The sequence below is a fragment of the Nannospalax galili genome, unplaced genomic scaffold, assembly GCF_000622305.1.
Source record: "Nannospalax galili isolate Female #2095 unplaced genomic scaffold, S.galili_v1.0 scaffold18, whole genome shotgun sequence".
NCBI classification, from domain to species: domain Eukaryota; kingdom Metazoa; phylum Chordata; class Mammalia; order Rodentia; family Spalacidae; genus Nannospalax; species Nannospalax galili.
Genome location: NW_008346548.1, coordinates 382,613 through 403,000, shown reverse-complemented (window position 1 = coordinate 403,000; position 20,388 = coordinate 382,613). Strand labels below are relative to the sequence as shown.

The window sequence follows — 20,388 nt, the reverse complement described above, 5'->3', positions numbered from 1 at the left end:
TTAGTACCATATAGATTTTTAAAGTATTCCCTTATAATGTTCTGTATCTTTTGTAATGTTTCCCCTTTCATTCCTGATTTTGTTGATTTGGAGGTGTTCTTTCTTTCTTTTGGTTAACTGGGCTAGCGGTCTATCAATCTTGTTTATCTTCTCAAAGAACCAGCTCTTGGATTCGTTGATTCTTTGTATTGTTTTCTTTGTTTCTATTTCATTAATTTCTGCTCTGATTTTTGTTATTCTTGTCTGCTGGTTTTGGGTTTCATTTGTTGTTGCCTTTCACGTTTCTTGATTTGCAATGTTAAGTCATTTATTTGTGTTCTTTCTGATTTTTTAATGTAGGCACTTAGAGCTATAAACTTCCCTCTAAGGACTGCTTTCAGTGTGTCCTATAGATTTTATTGTGTTGTATTGTCCTGTTCATTTAGTTCCATGCAAAGGATCAGGAAGCAGTGGTGGCTCTGGGCTGAGAGCTTAGCCTTGGTGTCTGGGCTGCCAAGACAAGAAATGGGCCTGTACCCAGGCTAGGAGGAGAGACGTGGTGGGGGAGCTGGGAGAGTGAAAGAGGCTGGGGAAGTCAAGGTGCAGTGGGCACAGGGACTTACCCAGGTTAGGTGCTGGCACCAGGACACTGGAGGCCATGCAGCCCAGGAAGCAAAAGGAGGTGAGGGTGGGACCAGGCCCAGAGGGTTCCTTGGGACCACAGGGAGAAACTGGGTTGGTGTGGATGCAAAGGATCAGGAAGCAGTGGTGGCTCAGGGCCAATAAGTTAGCCCCAGTGACTGGGGTGCCAAGACCAGAAACAGGCCTGTACCCAAGCTAGGAGGAGTGACACGGCAGGGGAGCTGGGAGTGTGAAAAAGGCTGGGGGAGTCAAGGTGCGGTGGGTGTGCTGGACTTACCCAGGGAAGGTGCTGGCACCAGAACCCTGGAGACTGTGCAGCCCAGGAAGCAAAAGGCAACCATGTGTTTTTGATTCTAGCATTTTAAAATTTTGATCTTACAGTTTTCATGTCTGCTACAGTTCCCTACCTGATACTGAATGATGTCCATCTTTTCCATTAGAGCTTCTAATACTGTTGTACGTTAGTCAAGTTCTCTCTTTGGCATCCTTGTCATATCTGTGTCTTGTTCTGATGACTGTTTTATCTTTTCAGACTCTTTACTTCATATATGTATGTTGTTGAAAGCCAGGTGTTTACTTAGGGCAGTAGAAATATAAGCAAGTAGGTTTTAGTGTGGATATTGTGTTAACCTAGGTAGTAGTTGGGCTTTGTTTGAAGTTTGTTGTTGCTATGGTTACTGCTATTGAAGTTTGTTATTACTATGGGGACCAGGGACTTCCCTTTTCACTAGAAAATTTGGCTTCTTTTTCTTGCTTTGGGTCTTCCCTTTGTGCTGATCCCCACAGAGGCCCCGCCCTAGCTACACTTCTTCCAGCTGTAATCCAGTATTGTTATTGGAGGTTTGTAATGATGGTGATAAGATATGGATGAAGGGAAACATTCTGTGTTTTGATTACATTTCAGCCTTTGGAGTGCCCAACACTGGGCATAGGAATTTCTGTTCCTACTGTAGAGATAGAACTTTTGTGCCTCAATTTCCTTCTTTCTCCTGTGGTGTGTTTCCACCACTATCTTAACCTGCAACCTTAAACCCTTCCCTGCAGTATTAGCTAGATGGAAGAGGGGTCAGGTGTGGTAGAGTGCCCTTTGCAGCTGCAGCACTGACTCCTCCCAGTGTTCAGGTGGTACCATGCAGATAGAGCCTTCAGTTTCTAGAAGAAGAATGGACTGAGCAGATTTTGCAATTGTGGCTGTTCCTCTTCCCTAGCCAGCCCACGCTAGAAACTTCCTCCAGATTCTCCCAGATCATCTTTGTGAAAACATATTGGGGATCCTAGAGGGAAAGGCATAGAAAGAAGAGTGGGACCATCTGTGATCCCCAAGACCTTTACCCTTTTCACAGCAGAACATGTTCACCCTCCAGCTGTTTAACAAAATTTCTAGTTTAATCATCATACTAGCTCATGGTCTGGTAGTTTTCTGCCTCCTTGGGTAAGCAAATGCCCATTCACCTCCCTACTGGTGCCTGTCTCTACAGTTTGGAGGGTGGTTACATGTCTCTGATCAATTCACAGAAAGACATTGGTTTTGCCATCCATCCAGCCTTTTCCTTGTTGGAAGCAAAGTGCTTATGTAGACCAAAATTGATGAAAACTACAATATTGGCCAGAAGATTGTTTTATCTTACTATACCAAACCTAAACCTTTCCTTTTTAGAAAGGTCAGCCCATAGCAATAGACAAAAAGCTCTTTTCATAGACTAGTTTCCATTCAATCAACTGCAACATTCTAAATTGAGATCAGTGCATTTTCAGACTGGCTATGATTGAGCTCTCCTTGAGGCCAATTTTAGCTCTAAAATGTACATGTCATTGTTTCCTTTTCCTTTTGTGCAAACCTGCTGTGCACGATGTACTTCCCCACACCATTTATCACGTGGCCTTAAGGCTTTTGAAGAGTCATATTCTGCACAAGCAATTCCTGGTTTCCTTATAGATTTTATCTAGCTAATCCAATATACAGCCTCCAAGGCCATTGTAATATTATTCCTCTGCACAACAGAAAGTCAGTGGCACTGCTGAACCACTGCCTGCTGTGCTTCTCTCTCTGTTGTATGTGGCTGGATATCTTTGAGAGAAATCTGTTTTACCTCTTGAAGTTGGACAGTTTTTTGCTCACTGAATTCATCAGCAAACGGTTCAATAGCAACATTGTCTAATTAGATAGATGAGCAACCCTACTATTGCTATGACATAGAAGGTCTCATGGGCAGTCATATAGATTTCTCTGAGTAGAAAATATAAGCCCAGTGTGCTGGATAGCTTTAGTTGTCAACTTGACACACCTGGGTAGAGGGAGCCTCAATTAGGAATTTCCTCTATTGGACTGGCCTGTGGCCATGTCTTTGGGGTATTTTCTTGATGAGTGATGTGGGAGGGTCCAGCCCACTGTGGGTGGTTGTTCTGTATTATATAAGAAAGCAATCTGAGCATGTGCCAGGAGTCCAAGCCAGTAAGCAGCATTCCTCCATGGCTTGTGCTTTAGCTCCTGTCTCAAGGTTCCTGTCCTGAGTTCCTATATTGGGCTCAGTGATGAACTGTGATCCAGGAGATATAAGCCAAATAAACCCTTTATTGCCCAAATTTGGTATTGGTCAGAGTGTTTTGTCAGAAGCATTTGAAAAGAAACTACAATACCCCAGTCTTATGTGTGGAGAGGACCTATAATTAAGTTTTAGGACAAATATCTTCAATGCTCTGGAAGCGACTAGAATGAACCTAAGAGATTGTCTGGACAGAGAGGAGAATACAGCACCAAATCCTAGGGTATGTGAATACCCAGATTATGAGGAGTTGGGAAAACCAGGAATACATCAGAACAGTCAGAGAAGGATTTCTGTTAAGGGAGTAGCTATGGAAAATCCTGAATAATGTAACTGAACTCAGTTACAGAGGAGACAGCTGACTCTTTGATTTGGGAACCTAGAGTTCATTCGTGCCCTAGACAGGAGTGCTTTCAGTGGCCTGTTGGGAAAGGAGTCACTTTCCACTGAGACTAGGTGAGGAGTAAGTAGACATTGTGGTCACAAGGAATCAAAGCAGGGCTTTTGTTGGTGCTTTATGGATTTACTTGCTTTTATTTATTTATTTATTTATTTATTTATTTTAAAATGGAAATAGAGCACATATTTACATTTTTAAATTCATGATACAGTAGTGAAGAAGTTAGTTTTAGACCTGTGTTGAGTGCTCTATGCTTTTCTTTAAAAAAAAATATTTTATCATTTTTATTTCATATGTATGAGTGTATTGACTACATGTATGTAAGTGTATCCATATCATGCAATGCCCTCAGAGGTCAGAAGAGGGCATCAGATTCCCTTGGAACTGAAATTATGGATGATTCTTAGCTGCCATGTGGGTGCTAAGAATCTAACTTGGGTCCTCTGCAAGTGCAGCCAGTACTGTCAAACCATTGAGCCATCTCTCCAGCCATACCCACACCCCCATACTTTTCTTGACATGGTCATAATTCCTGGTCTTTCTGTCAAGATACAGTGACTGACACACAAAAAAATATTTAAATAAACATTGGGGTTTTTTGTATATCATTTGTAGTTCTGTAAAACATAATTTAAGCCAGAGAGTAATCCATATTTAATATCCTCTTTTAACCTGAGTAAGCTCTATGATCTTTGAAATCCCACTTCTGTAGTCTGCCATATAAATGCCATCTGGAACAGCATCATGTCCTGTCATATTCACAGCGAAGTGGGAGTCCATCGACTGTAACTTTGTGTACAAGGAAATGGAAGGATACTAATGAAATACAATTATATTAATGACTCCTTAACTGAAGGAGGAAATACCTATTAAATCACGGAAAAATACAAAATTTTTACTCCAGCAGAAGTCTTATTGTTTTACTTTGTACTTTCCCCACAGAAATTCAGACTTTTTTTCCTCTACAATCCACTTTAACCTAGAACCCCACCATAGAGGTAGAATGCAAGTATGTGCTAGCAGGTTGTTTAGGCTAAGCCCAAGGGCTTCTCCAGAGGACTGTAGTTTGGTTTGTGTTACTATCTGCAAGTTGCAGCTGCTGGTAGTGCTGGGATACTTCAGTGCATTCTCCATTTTCCTCCCAATTTATTCTGTACCCTCCTCTTACTACTCATGAAGAAATTCTTAGGAGTAGTATTTATGTCTGGCTTCCCATTCAGTGATATCTCAAGTGTGTGAAATAAAGGTTATTTGGGTGTGATTCTCTAGAGAATGAACATTTCATTTTCAGGAAGTTGTACAGAAATAGGCGGTTTGTATTGGACGATGAGAACAGTTCTCCCTTTCATATTAGAAATGTCCCATTGCTTCTATAATTTTTTCTTACAGGAGGCTCAGGCACACTAAGTAAATCAGCCATTTCACCACTGCCTTTTCATGACATGAAATTGGGGTTGCAAAGGAAACTCGAATGTCCTGGGATTTCTGCTCTGCAGGGAGCACTGTGAGGGCAGTCTCCAGGCTTTGCTCTGTCTTGTTTCAGTGTCACTTGCTGCCACTCACTCTATTTCTGTAGACTTTTTGTCTTTCAATTTTATTATCGGCTACTTTTAGTTTTAAAAAGGAAAAGAAATAATAACATCTTTAGGGCAGACAAGTTTCTGTCATCTTTCTCAGGCACACCATTCAGGAGTGCTTTTTCTGTGAGGGGCATAGGGTGTCTTTTTTTTTTTCTTCAGTGAACCACCAGGGGTAGTTAATCTTTCTCCTCAAAGGACAGAGGCTGCTTGATGATGATAAATACTATTAGCTTGCCTCTGGACTTAACTGCTCATCACTTAGGAAAGAAAAACAGCTCAATAGTTAGAATATTCTTCTAGACTTCTAATGGAGTATGCTTTCATTTAACCAGCATCATTTATACAGACCTTTATCTTATAATTTAAATGAAAGCTTTGCATTGCTTAGCTTTCTATAACAATGAAGACAAATTCCTGATCTCTCTCTCGATGTTTTACTTTTTAGTAACTTGGAAGGAGGTAAATCACTTCTGTGAACAATATTAAATAAACCCAGGAATATACGTCCCCCCCGCCCCCGCTAATTCATATATGGCTCATAACCAACTTTTCCTGACCCTCTTAGCAGAATTCTCTCTTTTCTTTTTAAATGTTCCTGCTTGTTACACTGACCAGCATACTGTACAGTGATTACATGCTAAAATTCAGTAACTTTTTGGTGAAATGAAAATTTTCAGTTCTTTTTTTTTAATAATGATAATTTTGCTTTATTATTTTTTTCCAGCAAGAACTAGAAAAACAGAAGAGAATTAAGAGAAACCGAGAGTTGGAAGCAGTAGCCAAGGAGCACTATGAAAAGGTCTTGTTAAGAAAAAAAGGTCTCGAACCCTGGAAAAGACTAAGAATGCAAAGCAGGCAAAACACTGAGGTACACCATCGGGATGTTAGCCCGAGTTCGAAAATGGGAGTTTTCAGGGCTGGAGAGATGACTCGGTGGTTAAGAGCACTGGCTGCTCTTGCAGAGGACCCGGGTTCAATTCCCAACTCCTACAGGGTGGCTAACAGCCATCCGTAACTCCAGTTCCAAGGGAATCCAAGCCCTTCTTCTAACCTCTGGTGCATTGCATGACATGGGTGCACTTACACACATGCAGGCGATACACTCATACACATAAAATAATTTTAAAAATATTTTTAAAAAAGAAAATGGGACTTTCTCAATAGCATGAACACATACTGGGGCTTTGTGGGGAGTTTAGTGATATAAGCCAGAAAGAGAACTAATTTGAATATGTATATATCTCTGTTTTGAATAAGAGTTTAGATTTGACTGTCTAAATACTTATAATTTAACAAGTTTGAAAAACCTAGGAGAAATTGTTTTATTAGAGATTGCCAAGGTAGGATGAATAGAGGCTTCCCTCAGTTTTAGCATAGTTTAAGACATAGAAAACGTTATAAGGTTGACTAGATTCCAGTTATGATAAATTTGTATAAATCACCCCAAATCTCAGTAGATTCCTACTCCAGCATTCATTTCTCAAATGTCTTCAGGCCACTTGTAGATCTGATTCCAGTCTCTCCCCAACCCTAGTCACTTGGGTTCCACAGCTACTCAGGGTGTGCCTTCCACCTGGCAATTAATTATCAGATGTACCAAGCTGAATTATGTAAACCCTATGAACTTCTGTCTGTCACCAGGATCTCATTCCTGACCCCTTGGCTCCCTGATCCTTGTGATCTCCATCAAAGGAATTCAGAGTCACACAGAGTATAGTGTGAAACATAGGTAAAGTAGAGGACTTTGTGCAGGATAAAGTGTATTATTACCCTAAGGGGTGGGACCGAACAATGACCAAAGAGACCCCTGTCCTTATCAACATTTTCAGGCAGGCTTTATATGTTTCTAAAGTCTCTAAAACAAGCAACTTTTCCTGAAATACTTGGTCTGTCCAGGTGAGTGACACACCCAGTTGGACTGACTCTGATAAGAGAAAGCAATAGTATGTCTATGTTTCATATCAGGAAGCCTCAAAGTAGATAGCAATCTTTAATGACTAGAAAATAGTTAGCAGGGGGCTTGAGAGATGGCTCAGCAGTTAAGAGCACTGGCTGCTCTTGCAGAAAACCAGGATCAGTTCCCATCACCCACATGGCAGCTAACAACCATCCCTAACTCCAGTTCTAGAGTATCCAATGCCCTTGTCTGACCTCCACAGGGACTTCTTGCACATGGTAAACATATACATGCAGGTAAAACATTCAGACACATAAAATAAAAATAAATAAATGAAAAAAAATGTTTAAAAATAGTTATTAGGGCTGTGGGGATGGCTCAGTAGTTGAGAGTTGTTGCTCCTATAGTAGAGCAGAGTTGTTTCCCAGCTCTCAACCACCTGTAATTCCAGCTCCAAGGGATCCAATGCTTGCTTCTGGCCTCTGCGGGTACATAGACACAGAAGTAAAAATTAAATAAATCTTTTAAAAAACAAGATAGTTACCTATTAGTAACCTTCTAGGCAGTTGTGAATGTCACATCTCTTCCCAAGGCCATAGATATATTCAGGTCCCATTTTTTTGACTAGTAATCAGAGTTCTGCAGTTATAGTCCTTGATTTTACAACCTGCTGATTATGAAGTAGAGGTCCACCAACAGGGTCCTCCAATCCACTAATCTAACCAGCTACCTAACACTGTCCACTAATATTTTATTGAACAAAGCAAATCATAAGGCCAAACTCAAGGTTATTGAGGGGATACGAGGCTCCTAAATTATGCCATTAGGAGGTGCTGTGAAATCGCACTGCACAGGGATGTACATGGTGCTATTATGGAGAGCAACAGTCTACTCTGCCACTTAGAACCATGAACTCAAACACCAATAAAATGTCTCAAATTTGCCTGACAAATTTATATGGTACATAGAACAAGGAATTCAAATAAATGATCTAGAAGTTCAAAACAGATGAACTCTGATCTTGCCATTTGGCTTCCAGGCTTGAATGTATCACAGAGACCCCTATGATGGTCATTTTGGCCAGTAAATATGAATACCAGTAGATTTGCTTGGCTGAATCATGTTCACAGAGCTGGAGGGCTAGACAAGCCTTAGGGCAATGTGCTATTGTCTGGAAAGGACTAAAAGAAGGGTTTTTCCTCCTGTCTCTTGAAAGCATATAACAGTTGCTTTTTCAAATGTATAAAGTGAGTTATGTTTATTTTAATAGAATGATAGATTACTTAAATTGGTAGGACATTAAAGTATTCATCATGTTATTTTTGTATCAATGGTTTTGTGGTTTATTGATAATGTCTAAATTTCAATCCTAGTGACAGTTCACTGTATAAAACTAATTGAAAGTATTGGCATTTCCTCAATTGGACAATGGTTAAGTACATAATAAAGAGAGGTCTGTTGTGGAATTGTTATGGAATTGCTCCAGGAGAGCAAACTGAGAATGTTGCCAGCCACTCACTCCAAAACTCAGTGGAAGCGAAATGATGGCTTTGAAGGTTGCTTATTACATTTCTATAACCAGCCAGTCTCTGTGGTCTCCAGGGAGTCAGCACTGAAAGACCATGCATATGAATCTGTAACCTCCACAGAACAGGGGCAGTAATTATAGGGCGTAGACTGTAGATTCCTCAAGATAATCTTCTCTAGTAACTGTCTAAATGTGCTAAAGTCATTTCATGGGCTGGTTGTCTTTCATTAAATTATCTAAAGTTTAAGGAATAACTTCCACTTCTTTAAAACATTGTCCAGGTAGCAGAAGAACACTACTCTTTGGCTCTACAGAGAAAATATCTGCTCAGCTGGTTCGAATACAGCCAGCAAAGTCTGGCTACAAAGATAGCCAAGGCTGACCAACTTTATTCCCAGATCTTGCTCAGGAGAGTTATGCGGAGCTGGCTACAGGTAAGGCCACAGGGAAGGGCACTTTAAATGCATCTCCTTGAGCCAAGTGTGGTAGTACATGCCTATGAGCCCAGCACTTGGGAAACTGAGACAGGAAGATTGCCACAAGTTTGAGGACAGTTCGGGGTACAGAATTGAGACCCTGTCTCAAAAAACCAAACTAAATAAGTATATCTTCCTCTTCAGCCCTTCACAAGAAAACTAGAACTCCAGAATGCCATGGTCATTTTGATTTTATCAAGAACAGTACAACACAGTGAATCCAGTACATTTCTTTGAAATGAATTTGAAATGTTAAGTCAGCTTCAGTTAGTATAAAATTTCAAGCACCATGTCTCCTTTCCCATAAAGTGTTTATGTGTACACTGTAATGTGTCTTACATCAGCTTTTGTTTTCCTACTGACTTCCTTTTCTTGTCTCACAGTGCTAATGTGATTTTATTATAAACCTCTCTTGTCAACCATATACCTCTTTCTACTTCTGGAGTTCTGTTATTGCTGGAATATATTACAGAGGATAGTACCTTGGCTTCCATGTTACCCTTTTCTCTTTATGCTTCTAGTGCTCTATGTTCCCGTGCTTTGTATGTTTCTGTTTCAATTCTCACCCATTTGTGCTGTGTACTTGCTCTGACTCCGTGTCTACTGATATTACTTGTCTCATTTCTACTCCTGTCCTCACCCCCAGTATGTCACTAACATGGAGAAAGAAGTAAGAAAATTATGTGTAGACTTACTGCAGAAGAAGTTTTTCCGGGCATGGTTTACCATGGTCAGGGAGCTGACGACTGATTCCCAGAGCAAGTTCAAAATTGCAGTGGAGCATTGTGACAGGTAAGGTTTGGATCCCTGAAGAAACTCCCTAACTCACTGACCTCCAATGTTCTGCAATGTATTCTGCTCCTGTGCTATGAAGAGTTGGGGTAGAGACTAGGAGAGGCAGACCCTTAGAGACAGAGTCCCAGCTCACCCATCAACTTATGTGGGTGAGAGCAACACAGCAAACCCTGTAGCATTGCAGGGACCCTGTCTTTAAAATGATGACAAAGCCTGCCCTGTCCACCTTATAGGGATTGGCAAGAGTATCAAATGTGGAATCCATGAAATACATCTAAGCAAATAAACTATATTCTTTATTAGTCATAGGTTGTTTTTTACTTTATTATTATCATTTTGTTTTGAGACTGTAGCCCCAGTTGACCTGGAATTCACTGTGCAGACGAGGCTGACTTCATTCTCACAGAGATCTGCCTTTCTGCCTCCTGAGTGCATGTGTCACCACACCAAGCTTAAAGGCATGTGTCACCACACCAAACTTTTATTTATTTTTTAATATTTAAAAAAAGTTATGTATATGCATGAGTATATATGTACCATGTGTGTTCAAGAGCCCACAGAGGCCAGAAGAAGGCATCAGATCCAGTGGAACTGGAGTTACAGGTATTTGTGAGATGCCGAATGGGTGCTGGGAACCAAACCTGCATCTTCTGCAAGAGTAGTAAGTGTTCTTAACTTCTGAGCCATTTCTCCAGCCCAAAGTTTCATTTTTTTAAGTTTGACTTAAAAATTTTTTTTATTTTATATGTATGAGTGTTTTGATTGTATGTATGTAAGTGCACCCATGTCACACAGTGCCCATGGAGGCCAGAAGAAGGTATTGAATCCCCAGGAACTGGAGTTACAGGTGGTTGTTTGCTGCCATATGGGTGCTAGGAACCAAACCCAGGTCCTCTGCAAGAGCAGCCAGTGCTCTTATCCATTGAGCCATCTCTCTAGTCCCTAAGTTTGACTTTATAACGTGAAATATAACACAAAAGTGAAAAGTGTTTAAATCCTACAAATACAGTTTACTAATTACTAGACACTATGTCACCGTAACTAAGGTCATGAAGTAGAACATCACCATCCCACATACCCTTCTCAGCAACTAGTCCCTCCGATACATAAGTGACTCCTCTGATTTGTACAGTGAACACATCCTTGTTCTCACCTTCCCTCCTAAGTATGTAGCCTTCAACACTACAGTTTAGGTTTTCCTTGTTTTGAATTTTATATATGTAGGATCATACTATGACATGATAGCATATGAATGTTTAAAAATAATTATGTCTTATTTATTGAGAAGTAATGTAATCTATATAAACATGAGAACTGGATTATGTTCTCACTTTTCCAACTTTCCTAAGCATTTTGGACAGAAATGTTCCAAATGTTATACCCTTCCTTTAAGAGTAGACACAACCAACCCTTTCTTGGTGGTTGGGAGTCATCCCTTATGAACCATGGTTAATGTGGTGGGCATCTTCAGTGATGCCCTGAGACTCTGAAATGTGAAGGCTTGTGAGATGTAGAGGCACCCCTTTGTCACTAGCCTCAGATTCGTTTTCGGGTGCTTTCTTTTCACTTGTCTGTATGTGCATCTCTGGTCTTCCTAAGTTTTCTAACATTAGGATGTCCACTCCTAGCAAAAACTGCTCATCCTTAATTTATAGGTACCAGAAATCAGTGGGTTGGGAACAGATAAACAAGTTTATTACCATTTGTTCTAAATTAAAATAAATATGCAATAAGTGACAGTGTTCAGAGGACTTGCCTTTGGATAAAATGTATCTGCTTTAGAATATGAAGCCTAGGACCCAATGTCTATATGACTCTGGGTAAATATCATCTTGAACCTCCCTATTATAAAATGAGGATAGGGTCGGTGAGATGGTTCAGCAAGTGGGTAAAGGCAACTGCAGCCAAGCCTGACAATCTGGATCCAATCCTGGGACCCATTTGAAGGAAGGAGAGAACCAACTTCTGCAAGTTGTCGTCTGACCTCCACATGCACACTGGCATGTGCACACCCACATTCACGCATGCACACATAGAGAGAGACATACACACATAATAAATATATATATATATAGTGTAACAAATGATAAAGTACTTGAGAATTTTTTTTAATTTTTAAATTTGGATAACAACAGAACTTATCTTCTGGGGTTGTTGTGAAGACTAAACAAGGTAACCATAATAATGCACTGTTCAGCCCAAAAGAATTGCACCGAGTTTACTACCATTGTGACATATATTAAGCCTTCTTTTTGTCTGCCTCAGTTTTGTTTCCCCAGTCACTGTCTACAGGCTGAGACTCATTTGCAGCTTTCACACAGACTATCTCTTGTTATCAGTGTAATCTGGGGTCGATGGAGGGGTGGGTGAGTGGATATCATTTCCAATTTCTGGCAAGGGAACAAGGTACACCCACCATGTACAAATAACACACAGCAGCTCCCTGGACTCCATATCAGATTTTCTCACTCCAAATCATCCTCTTCTTCACATGTCTTCCTTCTCATTTTCCTAATTCATGTCATTTGTGAGCTATAAAATATAATAGTTACATAGTGTTCCTATTTAGAGTTCGAAGCATGAAATTAGTATAGGCATCTATGAAATCAACAAGAAATGAATTCCATCTGCTTGATGTAAAAGCACTGCTGTGACTTCATCTCTTCCCACTTTGCTCCTTGTTCTGTGTTCCTGCCCCACTGGCCTCCTATTCGGTCCCTCAGAGGCACAAAGCATTCTTCAGCTTAAGGGTGAACACACGGCTCATTTTTCACATCATTCAGCTCTGCTCAGATGTCACCTGCCTGACCAGCCTGCCTCAATCGTTGTCTATCCATTTATTTTCTCTGTTATTTCCCCAGAGGGGGCAGAGATTTCAGCAGGGTAGAATTGAAGGAGCTGAAATAGAAAAGTCAGAAAACAGGAGTGTAGTGAGAGGAGCTGTAAATAGCAGGTAAGAGAGGCAGATAGGGTCAGGATCTGGGAGTGGGCCCTAGAGATGGTGGGCTGAGTGCATAGGATTGAAAGCAATGAAGCAGTTCCACTCTTTGGGGCCTTTATACTTTTTTAAGAATTATTTTATTGTTTTTTATTATGTCTATTTATATGTGCCTGTGAGTACAAGTGTCTGTGGAGGTCAGAGGTGTCAGATCACCTGTAGCTGGACTTACAGGCAGTTATGAGTCACCTGACATGGGTGTTTGGAACCAAACTCAGATTCTCCACAAGAATAATATACTTTTTATTTTGTTTATTTATTGTTTTATGAGACAGAGTCTCCCATAGGCCTAGCTGGCCTGGAACTCACTATGTGGACTTCAAATCCACCTGCCTCTGCCTCTCCAGTGCTGGGATGGGATTAAAGGGGTGTGCTACCATGTCTCAGACACAGTATGCACCCTTAACCCCTGAACCATCTCCCCAACACCCTTTGTTATTTTTCTAAAGTAGTATTTTTTGACCAACAAAAGTCAGTATTATCTGAAGCATCAGCCAACCACCAGTCATAAAATGAATGAGGACTGAGCGTGGCATTACTACACCATTATAGTTACCTGAATAAACCATCTTTTTAAAGACTGGGCACAAACTCAAAGGACACTGGTTCCCCCACACACACATCTCTTGGAACCATCTGTGTTCTGTAACTGTGTCCTCAAGTCAGGCCCCACCCATAATTTCAACTGGGGTAGTACAAGTTTGGATCCACCCTCATATCAATTTTGCCTTTTCATCCCTAGTTCTGGAATATCTCAGACACACAATACTGTTGTGCCCAGAGAACAGACCCCCAAGAATAACCGTGGAATCCAGAGGGCATGCAAGAACAAAGAATCTTTATTTGGGCTTAAGCTCGGGCTCTCAGACCTCACCAACGCAATGGATCTGTGCTGAGAGCACTTTATAGGTTTTAGACAAAGGGAGGAGGGGAATAACAGAGTCACACTTTGACTGTCCCGAGGAGCCTGTGTGCGCCAACACACTTTTGAATTGATTGGTTATAGGAGATGCAGTCCTGGGGGCTTCTCATTGGTGGGTGCTACCCTAAGAGCTGTGGAATGTGCTGTTACCTGTAGAGCCAGAAGTCTTCGTTTCTACCTTATAAGGCTGCTATATGTCTGGGCTTGCTTGACCTATAGCCTCCTGGGGTGGGGGGTGGCAGGTGGAGATTACGACATGCCTGGGCATGTTCAGGCTTGCCTGAAACAGCTAGTCACAATGGGGTCAATATAGTTTGTCCTTTCAATCAAGCAATCAAGTAGTTTACAGAAGTGAAAAAGAGCAGTTAGTCCTAAAGAGGAGCAGGGGTCTCAGGAGTCCAGGGCAGGGGGTCAAGGAGGAGGGCTTCACATTCCCCCCTTTTCTTTGTAACTTAGAGAGGACCCAATCTTGGGTCCAGGTTAGGGTCCCTACACAGGCGTCCTAGGGCTGATACTGGGACCTCAGAACCATGAGTTGTACTGTGCTCACTTGTTCTCTGATGAAAGTAACCAACCGATTGATGATACATGGCCCGACAGTTAACAGTAATAAGAGGAGGATTATAGGTCCAGCTAAGGCTGAGAGCAAAGTGGTGAGCCAGGGAGATGAATTAAACCAAGACTCAAACCATCCTTCCTGGGCCTCTCGCTCTTGCTTCCTCTTTGCTAATCTTTCCCTTACTTTAGCCATAGATTCCTTGACTATTCCTGAATGGTCAATATAAAAGCAGCATTCCTCCCCCAAGGCCACACAAAGCCCTCCTTGCTGCAGGAAGATTAAGTCTAGCCCTCGCTGGTTTTGTAATACAACCTCAGTGAGAGATGAGAGAGACTCCTGTAGGTGAGAGATTGAGTTTTCAAGTTGCTCAATGTCCAGGTCAATGGCAGCCCTTAGATCTGAATAGTATTTGCCCTGAGTAATTAATGAAGCCATCCCCGTCCCTATCCCTGCCAAGCTAGTACCCAGGAGCAAGCTAAGAGTGAGGCCTGCGGCAGTGACAAGTTCCCATTGCCTGCGAGGGAGACCAATCCTCCCCTCGAGGTTACTGAGGAATACGTCCTCATTGTGATATAGGAGCTGGGGCACCAGGCGGACAAGGACACAAAACCCACCAGTTTGTTTGAGGACTGCCGTAGATATGCAAGGAGTTTGGCCAGTGGAACATGCCCACCAAGTGTCATTCTGGGGGATCATGTACTCACTTAGAGGGTCACTTAGAGGGAGGGTCCCATTGCAAAGGGTACCTCAATCCTCACGTTTCCAATGTATAGCCCTCGCCCAATTACCTGTTGTAGTGTTAGAGGATGACGGGGGGACTGCCAGCAGCACTGATTTGGCTCTTTCATCTGAGCCACTTCGGCCTTCACAGCTATCCCCTCGTAGTAGGGGGGTGTTATGTCGTAACCTAACCAGCACAAGCTAGTGAGATCGGGCCTGCTCCAAGTATGTTTGTTGGAGCAGATCCACCATGGGATGCAGTCCCTCACCTAAGTCGGCTCAGGGTGGAGTCTCCTTGTCCCTGGTTCAAGCTTGGGTACTTTGCATGGGTGCAGAGATTTGGGAGACTGTGTGGCCTGGGGTTCCTAGAAGTAGGGTTGCAGTGGAGCAAAGTTTTGAGACGGTAGCCTGTGTGGGACATGCAGGGGGGTTAAGTATTTTGTTAGGACCTACTACCGATGGTTGCTCTATCTGTTCCACCTTTAGTTTAATTATGATGGTGGGACCAGCATGTCCCCCATACTTATAATATACCATACTCCATCTTAGGCCATTTTGCCAGCACCCATCTCATTTTCCTTTGGCAGAAAATGTGACTTTTATTCGGTCCAGACTGCGTGGCCCACAGGGCTGTTTCTCTTGTGGGACGGGCCTATACTGGATGGGGTTAGTATACTAACTAACTAAATCTGTCTTTTTCACTGGCCATCTCCATTCCCCATCGTTGGAGGTCACACAGTCCCAATTTCTGCAGAAAAAGGACTCCCAGCCTCCACATTCCCTCTTGTTCTTACGGTGGCCCGGACACGCGTAAAACCCATGTCTCCTAGCCAGGTCCTGTTGTGCTGAATTATAAACCTGATTTAAATCATGTAGGCAGAAGTATAAGTCAGGCTACCAGGTGCCCTCTGGGGCCACGCGCATGATTTGGCTTAGAGTATCATGTGTCTCCCCGTCCAAGAGAAACCAGGTTAACTTGCATGGCCTATGGGGGTTGCCTTCTGCTCTCTCGGGGTGGTAGGTCAAGAATATCAATAGGAATGGCCAATACATTTTAGGGGCCCACTCAGAGTTTTAGCTTAAGGGGATTATGTGAGTCAGGTGAGGCAGTCCACTTATCCTCTCTTGGAGACTCGGTCAACTCAGGGTCTGCTGTCTTGGCATGAGAGTAGTGGATCCAGGAGGTGATTCCATTGACCTTGAGAGCTGTTGGAGTCATCAGGATCACCATGTAGGGTCCCTTCCAATGGGGTTCCAGAGTCACTTTGCGATGTCTGTGGACGTAGACCCGATCGCCAGGCTGGTAGTTGTGGGGGGGTAGGAGGGGGAGCAGTCTCATAAATAGCTTTCAGCCAGGGTCATACGTCCCTATGCACCTGAGCCACAGCAACTGTTTGTTATCAAACTCAGCAATTAGTTCAGGTCTTAGACTGGGGAGGATGGGGGGAGTCTTCCAAACATAAATTCATATGGGGTCAATTGTAGCAGATAGGGTGAGTTCCTCACCCTATACAGGGCGAAGGGAAGGAGAGCCACCCAGTGTCTACCAGTCTCCATGGTTAATTTGGTAAGGGTCTCTTTTAGAGTTCTATTCATCCTCTCTACCTGTCCCAAGCTCTGAGGCCTGTACGCACAGTGTAATTTCCATCTTGCCCCCAATATGCTAGCTAATTCCTGGGTTACCTGTGATGCAAAGGCTGGCCCGTTGTCGGAGCTCAGAAGGGCTGGGACGCCATACCTGGGTAAGATGTCCTCCAGCAGTTTCTTGGCTACCACCTGAGTGGTCTCATGCTTGGTGGGGAAGGCTTCAGTCCATCCTGAAAAGGTGTCTACCAGAACTAGTAGATATTTGTAACCATACTTGCCTGGCTTCATTTCTGTAAAGTCCATCTCCCAGTGGGCCCCTGGTCTAGAGCCCCTCATTCGAGCCCCTTGTTCCTTAGGATGGTTTTCAGCATTGGTCAGCTTGCAACTAAGGCATGCAGAGGCGACTGCAGTAACCAGTGGCCTGAGATTCAAGACTTTTAAGTGAGCATTTCTTAAGAGTTCAGCTGTCTTCCTTGTACCCAGGTGAGTGGTTCAGTGGATGTGTGTGAGGAGGTCTTTGGCCATGTTGTTTGGCAGAATAATTCTACAGTCTCCTGTATGCCACCAAGCCTCGATCTTTTGGGTCATGGGAAGTTTGTGTATCAATTTTATATCCTCTTGGGAATAGTGAGGCTGATCAGGTAGGACAGGGGGGCCAGGATCTGGCAGTTGGATTGGCAAAATCTGGAAGGCCTCCAAGGCTGCTACTTTGGCAACCCGGTCTGCTCTCTGATTTCCCCGAGCTATGGGCGTGTTAGCTTTCTGGTGCCCGGGGCAGTGGATAATAGCCAACTTCTTAGGCAGCCATAGAGCCGCCAACAAGCCAAGAATTTCTTGTTTATTTTTAATAGCTTTTCCCTCCGCTGTGAGCAGCCCCCTTTCCTGGTAGATGGCTCCATGCACATGTGCCGTAGCAAAGGCATATCGGCTGTCTGTGTACACATTCAATCGTCTGTTCTTTCTAAGCCTAAGGGCTTTGAACTCCAAGAAGTGATCCTGGAAAAGGCTAAGAGGAGTTACTTGGTTCTGTCCCATCTCTTCTAATGCAGTAAGAGTCACAAACAAAACAAAAAGCACAAACACATGGAAAAACAACACATGGTTAATTGGCGCCTTAAACTGAAAATAGGACAACGGCCTCTCACCTCCAGGTGGGCGCGACCCGCTCTGTCCTTCCAAATTTGCCAAGGGGATCCAATCCCCATCAGGTGGGCCCAGGATGTCTCCCAAGTCCCACGGCCTGGGGCTTTCCAGTGCGTCCGCCTAGACCTCCATCAGGCAATCTCAAACTGGGCCCAAAAACAAGACGCATGTAAGTACAAAAGACACAAAGACAAGAGACACTCACCGATCGGATCAGGCAGACTCTCAACGCTCTGGGGGTCCCGTGGGGGGGGGGCGGTCTTGGGGATCCCGGACAAGCCCCCAAATGTTGTGCCCAGAGAACGGACCCCCAAGAATAACCAGAATCCAGAGGGCATGAAAGAACAAAGAGTCTTTATTCGATTTTAAGCTCGGGTTCTCAGACCTCACCAACGCAATGGATCTGTGCTGAGAGCCCTGATCACAGGGGGTGGAAGCACTTTATAGGTTTTAGACAAAGGGAGGAGGGGAATAACAGAGTCACACTTTGATTGGCCCGAGGAGCCTGCGTGCGCCAACACACTTTTGAATTGATTGGTTATAAGGGATGCAGTCCTGGGGGCTTCTCATTGGTGGGTGCTACCCTCAGAGCTATGGAATGTGCTGTTACCTGTAGAGCCAGAAGTCTTCATTTCTACCTTATAAGGCTGCTATATGTCTGGGCTTGCTTGACCTATAGCCTCCTGGGGTGGGAGGTGGCAGGTGGAGATTATGACATGCCTGGGCATGTTCAGGCTTGCCTGAAACAGCTAGTCACAATGGGGTCAATATAGTTTGTCCTTTCAATCAAGCAGTTTAGAGAAGCGAAAAAGGGCAGTTAGTCCTAAAGAGGGGCAGGGGTCTTGGGAGTCCAGGGCAGGGGGCCAAGGAGGAGGACTTCACAGTACCAAGCTTCCTTCTTAGTTTTCACTGCATTCAATTAAGATGGGGTGCTACCTTTCAGCACTTTAGTATGTTAATTCTTAAGCATAGCCACATTCATTATCTCTTTGGGGGCAGAGTAGGAAATTGAGTTTTCCTAGGTTAATTAAGTCATTTGTCCGGGGCTGGAGAGATGGCTCAGCAGCTAAGAGCACTAGCTGCTCTTGCAGAGGACTTGGACTTCAGTTCCAGGGGATCTGATGCCCTCTTCTGACCTCCATGGGAGAACACAGGTGCACTTACTTACATGCAGGCAATATACTCAAATGCATAAAATAAAATAAAAATAATAAAGATAATACTTTTAAAAGTTATTAGTCCAGATTCTGTCCATTTTATCTCATTCCTACAACTGAGATGCATTCTGGGGCTTCATTAGTTGGCTTAGAGGCCAGAACAAGCATGCTCTGCTTCTAGTTGTGAAAATAGACTTGACTGCATTTGTTCCAACTGTACTCCACCTGTGGCTCCTCATGCACCCTATGCTACTCTCTTTTACTCCATGCCTGCCCTCTTCTTTGTCTAATTAAAACTCAGTTCAGACATTGTATCTTTCAAAGCTTCTCACCCCCAGACTGGGCAGCCCGTTTCCCCACCATTGTCCCTTCCCACTGTATGGACACTCTGATCAGACTCACTGCTTCTTTGGGCAAGAATCATTGGGCCCACATTAGCATCCCCAGTGCACAGCTGGTGTAGGCACTGGCCGGCCCTCAAAGGCCAGGTATTCTCCCCCAAGACAGCACTCAGCTTCAACAAGCACCACTCCATCACCATCTGTCTACAACTTGGGATTAGCGTGTCTTTTCTCAAGTGAAATTTAGATGCTTTCTGTTGTAGTTGGAGGTAAGATTATCAGCAAACTTTTAAAACTGTTTCTATAGCCACTAAGACCTAGAATGCCTGAAACTGAGCTCTTTCTGCATGTCTGAGTCAGTGTCTGCATTGATGGCTGTAGCTGCCCAAACCCTCATCAGAATCCCTGTTCCTGGCTTGGTTCAGTATACAAGCTGTGACCAGATCAACCAAGGAGTCTCATAACCTGCACTGTCATCAGAGGGTAGGTTCTCTGGGCAAAGGTCACCTACCAGGCTATCATCCCCTTCTGTTATTTCTTTTCTGAGTATTTCATACTGTCTGAACTCTAGCTGTCTTCCATACCTTTTATGTAACCTCTCACATAAGCATTTTTTAATAGTTTTTTTTTTTTTTTAACGTACTTCAGCTGGAAAGTCAACTTTTGCTGAGCCTTTCCCTTTTTCTCCCTCTATTCTTAAAGGAAGATTCTCAGTGTCACATTTCAGAAGTGGAAGGCGTTTGTAAAGCTTATGAAAGAGGAAAGAGTGAAAGAAGAAAGGCGAGATCAACTCCGTCGGAAGGTTGCTGAGATTCTTCCAGACTTCCAAATGCTGGCTCCACTATGACTGTCATTTGTACCAGCAACTAGGTAACGAGTCTTTCAAGTGCCAGGATGTGTGTGGTTATCTCCATCCACACACCCATACTTGTACCTGGATTACTTTCTGAAATGTCATGGACCAGTGGAATTATTTTGGGAATTTGTTCTTCATTTCTCTCAAGTTGCTAGGCATTCACTATAACATTTATCAGAGTGGGTCATCCAAAAGAACAATCCAGAGCACCACTGTTCCAATGTATTTTATATATTTTTAGCATAATAAACTTTTAAAAAGACAA

General features: G+C 43.1%; 1 protein-coding gene across 7 annotated transcripts in view; it reads left to right on the top strand.

The window, feature by feature from the left end:
• Positions 1 to 20,388, top strand: part of Ccdc191 (coiled-coil domain containing 191) — a 102,554-nt gene extending 82,166 nt beyond the window's left edge. For all 7 annotated transcript variants that reach the window (XM_029568174.1, XM_029568172.1, XM_029568173.1 and 4 more), the window contains 4 exons: positions 5,869 to 6,012; positions 8,851 to 9,003; positions 9,692 to 9,837; positions 19,970 to 20,388. In XM_029568174.1, coding sequence (XP_029424034.1) covers positions 5,869 to 6,012; positions 8,851 to 9,003; positions 9,692 to 9,837; positions 19,970 to 20,114 — 588 coding nt within the window. In that variant the 3' untranslated portion in view covers positions 20,115 to 20,388. The remainder of the gene's footprint in view (positions 1 to 5,868; positions 6,013 to 8,850; positions 9,004 to 9,691; positions 9,838 to 19,969) is intronic.